Here is an 11193-nt window from a genome sequence, read left to right as displayed (position 1 = left end):
TAATTGGATGATGAAGTGATGTCGGTTTAATCTGCAAATGTAAGCTCATCTGCTTTTCTTAAAAGTTACATACTTGTTTTATGAGTAATTTGCAATATTGCAACATTCAGCTATAGGGCACCTAACACTTTTGAGAAATTTGAAAAATATGAAAATCTAATTATCCCAAATTAGTTTCAATCGTGTTGATGATTGTGCACAGATTAAGGATGAAGTAACTACTCCGATTAAATGTAGACTTATTGGAACAAGGGATTAGTTGAATAGAAACAACTGTACTTTATTATCTCCAGACTTTTGGTTTGCAAGTACCAGCAATATGCTCTTCCGTACATCTTTGAGTTGTCATTAATACTGAGACAATCATATTCTAACGTGCATGTCAATTTCCTACCGTTTCTACAGATGCTTATATGTCTTACAGACTGTACAGCCTACTCAAATCATACGTGAGTAAGTATCAGTTTGGAGCACAATGTCCCAAAGAAGCAGCACAAAGAAACGCCACGCTATCTTCATGTATATAACAGCTCAGATCAGAATGCAGCTAGCGTTTATTCGATGAGCCACACCCTCCTCTCTTAATGGTGGGGGTAGATTTTCGGTGGCAAGATTCGTCATTATGAGTCATCTTTTCAGGCTTTTCTCGAGGAATAATCTTGCCACGTTGTGCTTATCAATGTCCAATACAAAGATCACTACATTGAGTGGGCCCATAGTAAGAAGCAGTTTGGGGAAACTAAATATAGCCGTTTTTGAATAACTGTACAAGCAGCAACTTTCTTTCAAAAGATGATAGTGATACCTGCTGTGATTGCGGCGGGCAAGGTAACTAGCTTTGTTATTTTACAAAAACGACAATATGAAATAGTTCCGTTCTCGTTCTGAACTATTTATTTTTTTCACTTTCCAGATTTGCAGGATGACACCGGAACTGAAAGTGGGTGATTTTTATTAGCATTGATACTTGAATAAATATTACACGCGTTACATAATTCCCTCTTTGCTCTGTTTGCTTTTAGTACTAAGGGTACGACTGAATTGAGTCATATTCCCGCCTTAAATAGATCGAAACACACAAGCGGGCTTACTATACATTCACGTAGTGCATACGCTTGTTTCTCGCAGGAAAGTCAGCATTGGGCTAGAACGACATTGTTTAAAAAATCCTTGACTACTTTCGTCTTTTTTGCCGTCTATTACGTGTAAACTGTCTAGAAAAAGACAACATGGAGTTATAACTATCATTTTAGAAGATGGTAAAAGTATCAGAACTTCTAGGTCAAGCGACAGTAATAATCCATCTGGAAGGCGTCAAATTGTAACTGATTCATGCTGATAAGATTGAGTTTTTCTGTTTTCGCAAATGATGAGCCAATTCCATTCAACGTTTATAGCGGATAACGTAAAACTGAAGAGATTCACCATATTTTTGCAACTTGCGACAGGAGGAGGATCGTGCGCAATGCAACCGGTACAGCAAGAAAAGTTAGAGCCTGTCTCCGAGTCTGCTGGGACGCAACGACCCTCGCCTGGTGACGATACAAATGGTGATGACGAATTCGATGGTATAACACCAAGGCAACCAGTAAGTGGCTGGAGGCAAATGGGGAAATAAAGAACACAGATGGGTATGGGCTTTTGGAGAAGGGAGGGTTGGTCGGTGGGGGCGTTGTTCATGATCCACAGGACGGATTCGTGACAACGTCCCTGTGTGGTGTGCATTCCTCTACCATCACTTATTTTACCGGCAATGTGCTTAATAATAGGTCAGCATACAGGCGATCCACTTAAAAATTGGCAAAGAAATGTGCAGCTTCTGTTTATTCTTCAAAACTTAACCCTTTGAGTGCTGTAATTATTTTCCCACCAAAATTTTAGTCTGACATTTTACCAATTTTGATGATTTTTCTGTATCTTTTGACAATTTTGAGCCAAATGAACATCACGTTTCATTGGCTACAGTTTTTTATCAAAATTTTGGCAAAAATAAAACAAACTGACATGGGTATATTATATAAATGCGATAGAAACTGACTTTGGCGTTCAAAGGGAGAAACACTCCTGGCAACACATCCTCTATTCCAACCTTTACTTTTAACATGTTGACATCATTACAATTTCACGTTCTTCCCTGGTATCGATGGTATTGCATTCACAGTAGTGGGCTTCATTTGGGTACATTTTCCCTAGATGTACGTGGGAGGAACACAATTCACATGTATATTCACACTTTAATCCCAGAATAAACTGCTTTGTCAATAGTACTCTCTGGAAGTGAAGGGGCATGCAGGACTGGCCAGTGCCGTCCACTGTCTTTCATTTTGCCTCGTGATTCCATGCCATTTGTACATTAGAGTCTGTCACTGCAAATTTGCATATGTGTGTCAGCGTGCGTACGCCATGCACACTTATGGAGTAGCTACTGCAAAGTATTGTGGTATTGTTAATTTTGCTTGGCCGTCCAAGTGAAAGCCAGTGATTGGCTATCTTATAGGTATAGATGACCAATTTTTTTCACAGTGCCATCATTTGACACACTTCTGATTCATTACATCCAGTACATCTTCATTTTTTAAGTGACAGTTCATCAACCAAGTATTTTATTTGCCGTTTTCTCTCTTTCAGATGGCGCAAGTCCGATTCTACGCACTGTGCTCATATATCATTATCACTGTCGGCATTCTGGTGTACCTGATTATTGAAGTGATTTTGAAATGAAGAATATGCAAAATATGCAAGTAACACTGAACATCACAAGGACAGAGGAATACCCAAAGATTTGACACACTGAGAGATACAGTGCCCCTCTGACCACAGTCACCTGGGGTTCTGTACACGGCGAAGGCCCCTGTCAGCAAGATCTCTCTGATGCTTGCAGGGCCCATCACCGTGTATCAAACCACAAGTGACTGGTGCCTCTGACGTACGACATTTCTGAACTTTGAAATGTTCATGTAGTTGATAACATTTTCTTGCGGTAATGGCGTGTCAATTTAGAGTTTATGGTAGACTGATTAGTGAATTAAGGTTTTCATGTGGGACATTTTCTCACAGAAACTCGCAGAGATCATTAACAAGAAATACCCAGAATGCCAGCTGTCATCTGTAGCCAGATTGTTGACGTCACCACAATGACTTGGCCAGAACTCCTTGTTATCAATTGTTTTACACATGATGGTTGGACAGTATCATTAAATAGGTAGTGCTTGGGCTATTAAGGCGAAATGTGCTGTCAGTTGATATTTTGCAAGTGAAAATGAGGATGGTTGGATCATCACTAGTTCTGTGTGCAGGTCTATGTGTTGTCACCCGGCTAGCTATTGCTGCAGCATAGTCAGTGACATGTTAGCAACACGCACGCAGAGGTATACCATTATATAGTCATGGGACTAGGGAATGTGACTATGGTTACACAGTGGTGGTTTGTGCCTAGACTGAGCACTGAGTGGCTTATGGTAAATGCCACAACACATCATCATTCATGTAGAATCACATTAAAACTCACCAGCTCCTTTGAATATCAATGTTTCTCTTCACTAAATCAAAAATATGTACCACTGTACTCGGATACATCAACCAAATTTGAGCTTTTACAGTTTTCCACTGACCACTTAGGAGAGTTGTCTGCTCTGTAGAGAGTTTGTTAAACGTGCAATCACACAGGAATGGCCAAAAATGACCACTGCAAAGCAGTGACCTCTAAAAAAGGTGACCACTACAGAAGCTTTTGTCTGTGCAAGGAGTAAACTGGAAGGCTTATATGCAGTAGTATGTAAATAAAACAATATTGTCAAAATAAATGATTTATTATGATTCTTACCTTCCTAATGTAATTCTATAAAAGACTGTTTATTCATCAAAAATCCATGCTGTGGATTTAATTTTGCATCAAAATCTTTCATAAAGAGAATCTCTACACTTACAGAATTATAAAGTTTTAAAAACTCTGAGATATAATATCCAACATAGATATTATTACCCTGGAATAATCTATACAAATATTAGTATTGGTTTTCAAATACATGTGGAATTGTAGTGTTTAATTATTGCATTTTTAAGAATAATTTTTAAGTTGGAATTACCAAATCGCAACCTGTGAACCACAACGATGGGCTTGGAGCAACACTGTTACATGTGCTTTCAAAACCTAATTACAAGTGCATAATAAAAAACTTTCAATTTATAATTCTTATTTGTAATCCTCTGATTCAGTTTCCTTAATTCGTTTCACATTCAATTTAACTGTTTATCATGATTTGTGAGACATTGTCCTTGGAAAATATTTTTTATGATTTTATAAGCGTCTGGAGGTGCCAAGTTAATTGCTTTGTCCCAAATTAAACTCATTTTTGTGGAGGAAATGCTGAAAGTATCGCTCAAAGTATCTGAGCTTCATCTGGTACAATGCAAACATGTATTGCAATGCGATCCAATAAAGCTGCAGTGTTCATGAATATGTATCAAACACAAGGTGGCAATGTATATCCTTTGTTACCATTGCATTCATAGTGCCTTATAGTACGGTTGAAACCCTGCTCTATTCATATGCAAATTCCTTATGTGTCAACACATAAATGAAGGATTTACACACATGTGAACACGATAAAAAAAGTCACAGACTGAGAGAATTCATGAGCACTTTGTTCCGTATTCGCTGACATTTGAACAAAAACATTACCATTCTTATTATGAGTATCACAAAATATTATTTAGATACTGAGAAAAATTAAAAGTCAAAATTTGGAGGCGTGAGAAAAAACATCATCTCAATTTTAGGATGAGTTCTGTCAAAAATCACTCTACTTTCTATGGCAACACCCTGGCTTCCTGAGGCTCAGGTATAACCACAGAGACAGCGTCATCATAAACTCCTTGAATTCTCATATTCTTAGGATCGAACGGCGATCTGACATGGAAAGTAGCCGGAAACAGTTCTCCCATGCTCTCAATGTGATACTCGCCCTCTTTGAGATAGGCGTTGTTGACGACGCCTCCTTCGGGATGGTGGACGTAGCCGTAGGCGATGGTCTTGCCGAGTGCGAAGGCGAACTGTGCCGTTCGTAGAAATCCAACCGCATGTCCATTTCTCCAGATTGCTTCGAGTCCATGCAAAGGGGTGTACCTGTCGCAGGGAAAAGAATTTTTATAATGTAAAATATCACAGCAAATAGAAAGATGGTTGTTCTGTTGTCTGGGCACATACTTTGCGGTATTTTAGTGATAACCTTATCATCATACATCTTACATTTGTGACTGAGACATTAAACCTATGATCACCATGGTTCGGCCCAAGCCCATCGTTATCAATGGTGATTGCGGACCTCTTTTCAGGGAATCGGAGGCGAACAGGTTAAATGGGCTGAGAATTTACTATTCTTGTGCAATGTCAACCATTTTTTTCCCAATCTACAGCAAGTGTGAAACACTATCTTGGACATGCTTCTGGATTCCCTGTGCACACTACATGTACAGAGTGTGAGATATGTTCTTGCACTTGTCCGATGGGTCCCTTGAAACGTTCAACAGTGAATGTGTAGATGCAGCTGCTAGGGATGGGGGTGCCTAGTAATGGTAAATGTCATGGAACAGGAGTTCCGTACAGCTTTTTTAGTCACGCACAAAATTCTGTCGTCCTCGACGATAGATGTATAATAATTGCCAATATTTATCTACGCCTTTGGTAAAAGAATATTGGTATCTTTTGTAAATAATCTATTTTTTTTACAGATTAAAATAATATTGAGAATATTGGAAGATGACACCAGTACAAAGTTTTCTTGTCATTCTTTTATCAAACATCTTAAAGGCAGAAAAACACTTTTTAGTGTGCAAGCAAGCAGAAGGAAAAGTACAGACAGAATAATCTTAAGTAAATGAGATCAAGCAATATTGTTCTGTAATAATAGTAATTTTATGAAGATTTACCCATCGACAGTCAAACAAGCCAATTTTTTCTTCAGGCCATCTTTCTTCTGTCTCTCAAGAGCTTCCCTTCCAAGGAAGGGCGTGTCCTTCTTCAGTTTGCAAGTGAAGGCCAGGTTGGCTTCAAGTGGCGTGTCGTCCATTCTCACGTCGGCATGCCAGTGACGATAGCCTGTCAAACAAAGCATTGTGTCAACAAAAGCAACGTCAGATACAACACATCACACTGTACTTCAGTCTGTATTCGCTTGAAACTGACTGAGTTAAACTTTCGCTCCAACTCTTCTCAGGGATATTTTCAACTATTCTCTTTCAATCTGAGCATAAGAAATGAAGGGTAATCACCATGGAAATGTTGGAGACAGAGAAACAATTTCCCTAAAATTTACCAGTATTTGAAATTCAAAATGGCCACAATCCATACATAAAGTTCATCAGGAAAATTATATTTTTCGATTTTCACAAAAATAAGACTTTTAAAACTTTATTTACTTCACAAGCTTTAGAATAAATCCATACAAACAATATACTGGAAAACTATTGTAAAAAATACCGTCAAGGACACTATGTGCTCACATTTGGTTTGAATTGGTCCATTCAAGAAATATTTAAACCAGAAAAACAAGAATGACAAAAGCAAATAAGGTCTCCAACTTAGGTACTGGAGGTCATCTTTAGGAACATGCATATCAACTTCTATAGCAATGGGAGAAGCAGATCCTAAATACATAAGCAAATGTCAACAACAAAAAACAGAGAAGGCTTGATAAAAAAAGAAAAGGTGGGAGTGGGCAAAAATGCACAAGGGATCTGGTAAAAAAGTAATGCTGCATCATCGATCTTCTAGACCCTACCCCCTCCTGAATATCAAATGTTCCACCCCTTGGTATTACATAAGACCAAATGACAGGAAGTACATTTACAACCTTGGAGATTTTTAATTAATGCCATGAGTGTTATCATTCTAATGTAAACAGCACTTAAGTTAGTTACAGATAGTGAAATGCCTTCCACTGTGGGCGGTGATTACAACATCTGGAATTATCCTGGATCCAAATTTCTCATCAGTTCTTGTATGTCTTACATAGAAAAGTTGCAAAAATTGGTCCAAAATGAAAAAAATCACCTCAGCTTTGTTTTCTGCATCAAATTTTCCTACAAATTGGTACCAAATATGACAAAATTATGTTCACAGCCTTCAAAATTGTCTCACAACATATCCTGGGTTGGTGTAGGTCATTTAAGGTCACAAACTGAGAAAAGTACCTAAAATATACAAATTTTGGGGTTTCCCAACACTTTGAGCAGAAAATTTATCTAATAACATCTTTCGGGACTTTATACCAAATTACAAAGCTATCAAACAAGGGACTTTATACCAAATTACAAAGCTATCAAACAAGTAATTTTGAGATAAAGTTTTCTTGACCAAAAATGACAATATTGTCTTAAAAATACAATTTTTTATATTTCAGGACAATTTCCACATATCTAACTATTGTCATCTCTGTACGTCTGTGTACCAAATATGAAAGCTGTCTGTCCAGTGGTTTTAAAAAGGAAATACTGTCTAAGATTTTTTGACCAAAAATGAAAAATTGCACAAAAATAGTAATTTTCCCAATTTTGTCATAATTTCAACAAATTAGAAAAGTAACACCCTTGCAAAGAGACAACCCAAATTTGAGAGTGATTGGGCTGGCGGTTTCAGAGAAGAAGAATTTTTACTGAAAATGAGAAAAATCACAAAAAATTCAGCAAAAATACAAAATTAAGGATATCTGCACAATATTCATAAAACTGTATAAGGTTCACCTAAGGTACTTGCACACAAATTTTCAAAGCAATAAAAAAAGCGGTTCTTGAGTTATTAATTCTTAACCATTTTCACATTTTGTAAGCTCATTTGCATAATTTTGGCAATGCAGACTTCATTTGAACAAAATCCCATCTATAGCCCAGGATGCATCCACACACCAAATACCAAGCTGAAACGTGCAGCGGTTTGCGTGTTTTTGATGTTGACGGACATACTGTACATACATACATACATACACACATACATACAGACGCCATCGACTTCAGCCTATACGATAAACTCACATTGGTAAAACCAAATGTGATCATATTGTAAAAAATTTGGAGGATCTGAATATCTGCCCTTAAGGCACATTCTACTTCAAGTCAAGTGGTCCTGCAGTCTAGTTTGCCATTTCTGTGTGATTATTATTCATCATACAAGTTCTGCATACAAGTCTACTGTAGTCAATAGTCTATCAGATTGGAGTAATAGAGAGCTTTCTGATCCTTGCCAAAACTGGTAGCCAAGACATTAGAATACAGGATTGACTCATCCCAGAATGCACATTAGATTCAGGTTTTGGGATGTTCTTAATATGAAAAACGTGACAACTTTTGCACCACAATAACCTTTGCAACTTCATCTCTTACATAACATACATTTTATGTGGATACTGGCTGTGACTTTTTTATGATATTTTCAATATTTTTGTTCAATAAGGCAAGGTCGTGTTTTTTATTTTCATCTCTGTGAAGTACATTGAAAAACGTGACAACTTTTGCACCACAATAACCTTTGCAACTTCATCTCTTACATAACATACATTTTATGTGGATACTGGCTGTGACTTTTTTATGATATTTTCAATATTTTTGTTCAATAAAACAATTTTTTGTTTTTTTAGTTTTAATCTCTGTGAAGTACATTAGAGAGTATCAGCCTTGCAGACATAATGCATTGTGTACATACATGTATAGGGCCGTTCACAGTTTTACGTCACTGTTCTCTCATTAATATGCAAAAATAAATATTTGTCCGCATTTTTAGATTACGCTTTTGAAAATTACGCATGCAAGAACGACGAAAATACATCTCAGTGGGCGACTGCTAGTGTAACAGTGAATACTAAAAAACATATTCACGACTCAGAGTACAAGCTGCAAAAACAGCCACGCATGCAACATTGATAAAATTTGTCCGCATTTCAAGCTGCGTGTCCGATGTCGTGCGCGTACAGCTATATTTAGTAACAAACCTGTAACCGTGAACAGCGCTATTACAATGTTATTGTTGATGAATAAATTCTCTAGTCCAGACTGAAATTAAGGTAGTACTAGTATGCGCCTCAAAAGTGAAAAACCTAAACTTTTGCTCAAACTTTCCTCGAGGAATCTTTCACCCATTATCTTTCAAAATCAAGAATAAAAATCAGGGGTCACCATGTAAATTTTGGACTAGAGAAACAAATTAGCCAAGATTTACCGATATTTAAAATTCAAAATGGCTGCCATCCCTGTGTAAACTAATGGAGAAAAATAAAATCTTTTGATTTTCGAGAAACTAAGATGGTTAAAATGTTTCCTACTCCAAGAGATTTTAAATGAGCCCAATAAAAGGTGGATCGAAAGAGAAATGTAAAAATAGTGTCAATGACACCGTCCTCCCATTTTGCAGCGATACTAACTACTAGTACACACACGACATTCCATTCTTACAGGTTGACTGAGAAAATTCCATTGCAAGTCCAAATTAATCTGATACCCCAGCAATATGAAATGCTCCATCTCATAATGACTTTTACACGTCTGACAGAAAACAACCCTAGGATCAAGACTATCATGTTTTACGGCAATCCAACAAATACTTTGGTACAAAATGATTTTTTGACAAAAAATGGGAAAAATTGCCCCTAAATACAAATATGAAAATTTCACACCAATTTGAACAAATCTGACAAAGGTCAACCCTAGGATCATACATACAAGTTTTCAAGGCAATGGGATGAGTGCTTTCAGAAAAGATTTTTTGACAAAAATGGGAAAATCGCCCAAAAAATACAACTTTCAAAATTTCACCACAATTTGAAGAAATGTAACTTAAGTCACCATAAAGAGCCTGCATACCAAGTTTCAACCAAATCTGGCCAGTGATTACAAAGTTTTAGCAATTTGCAGGATGTTTCTTTTTTTCCCCTTCATTTGCATATTTTTGACTTTGACATGTTTATTTCAACAAATTCACATCTCCACCCCTCGATGCCACCTGTCCATCAAATACTAAGATGGTAGGTGCTGCGATTTAGGAGTTTTTAATGTTGATAGACATACATCCGCACATACCAGTAATAACTAACATACATACATACATACAGGCAGACCATAGACCCTCCAAAAAACACGGGTCTATGGACAGACAGACAGACAGACAAACAGATAGACATGCATTCATGCATACATTTATTTTTACAGCTTTTAACTTCCAACAGCCGACCAACTTGTCAATATTAGCTTGATCAACTTGATACTACTGCTTATAATAATATAAATGAGAGTTAATTACATTCTAATTAAAGTAACAAGACTTGCTTATCAACATTTACGTCATAAAAAAACAGCATATCTGTCAGGTTATAAAGAATCTTCAGCTGGTTATCTTTATCAGTATTTTCAACCTATTAACCGAGCACATTTTAACTTTCAAATTAACATTGCAAGCAAGTTCTGTTGAATAAGTTGAGCCTGTAGGTACTCAGAGAAAGCACACAGAGGAGACAAATGTTTGCAACTTAAGAAGTTCAAGGTCATCAAAAGCATTATAAGGAATCATGTAACACTTTCATTGCACTGTTTACACAGATTGCATAATTGCTATAAATAGCACATGAGGAATCTTACAGTCCAGCTTTACCATAAAAACCCTATCACTTTGACCACTCTTTTAATTGATCACTCTATTTTTTTCCTCAAAAAAGTAATTTTATTTTATCCTTACCAAGTCAACCATAAATGGAAATTGGAACTTTTGCTATCTCTATTTATTTGACCACCCTATCATGACAAACTATTATGAGCAAATTTCTTTTAGATAACATACAGAGCACAATATATGACGGTTCAGAATATGTCAAAGTTGGGATTCAGGAAAGTTGCCTTTGCATGTTTTAATCCTCCAAGATGGTAAGCATTTCACACCATGAACTGTCAAAAAAGTTGAACATTCTAATAATTCTACACTAAAATTATTTTGGCTTTGTTGATATCCTTATTAATTCAATTATTTAAAATCATATCAATTCTTTTTTTGTGAGTGAATTGATAGGGTTTATACAGTACAATGTAAGTCAAATTCAGTTAAATATCAATTACCGTCTAACATTGCATCATTCCTATAAATAGCACCTCAGCCTGCAACAGCACAATCATAATCTGCTCATTCACACAGGCAGTACTTGACTTTGAATGAATGAC

The 11193-nt window shown here is 36.6% G+C and overlaps 2 protein-coding genes across 3 annotated transcripts in view; one reads left to right on the top strand and one right to left on the bottom strand.

Moving 5' to 3' along the window:
* LOC139114476 (ferric-chelate reductase 1-like) overlaps positions 1-3228 on the top strand; it is a 16743-nt gene extending 13515 nt beyond the window's left edge. For both annotated transcript variants that reach the window (XM_070676237.1, XM_070676236.1), the window contains exons 11-14: positions 406-453; positions 914-940; positions 1449-1588; positions 2629-3228. In XM_070676237.1, the coding sequence (XP_070532338.1) occupies positions 406-453; positions 914-940; positions 1449-1588; positions 2629-2721 (308 nt within the window). In that variant the 3' untranslated portion in view covers positions 2722-3228. The remainder of the gene's footprint in view (positions 1-405; positions 454-913; positions 941-1448; positions 1589-2628) is intronic.
* A 605-nt stretch (positions 3229-3833) lies between these two features.
* Positions 3834-11193, bottom strand: part of LOC139114475 (sarcosine dehydrogenase, mitochondrial-like) — a 34542-nt gene continuing 27182 nt past the window's right edge. Inside the window, exons 16-17 of the mRNA XM_070676235.1 lie at positions 5929-6097; positions 3834-5125 (exon numbers count right to left, since the gene is read on the bottom strand). Coding sequence (XP_070532336.1) covers positions 4810-5125; positions 5929-6097 — 485 coding nt within the window. The 3' untranslated portion in view covers positions 3834-4809. The remainder of the gene's footprint in view (positions 5126-5928; positions 6098-11193) is intronic.

This window comes from Ptychodera flava, chromosome 16 (assembly GCF_041260155.1).
Source record: "Ptychodera flava strain L36383 chromosome 16, AS_Pfla_20210202, whole genome shotgun sequence".
Lineage (NCBI taxonomy): Eukaryota > Metazoa > Hemichordata > Enteropneusta > Ptychoderidae > Ptychodera > Ptychodera flava.
Note: the sequence above shows the minus strand (reverse complement) of the source record. Positions and strands in the feature narration are given on the sequence as shown.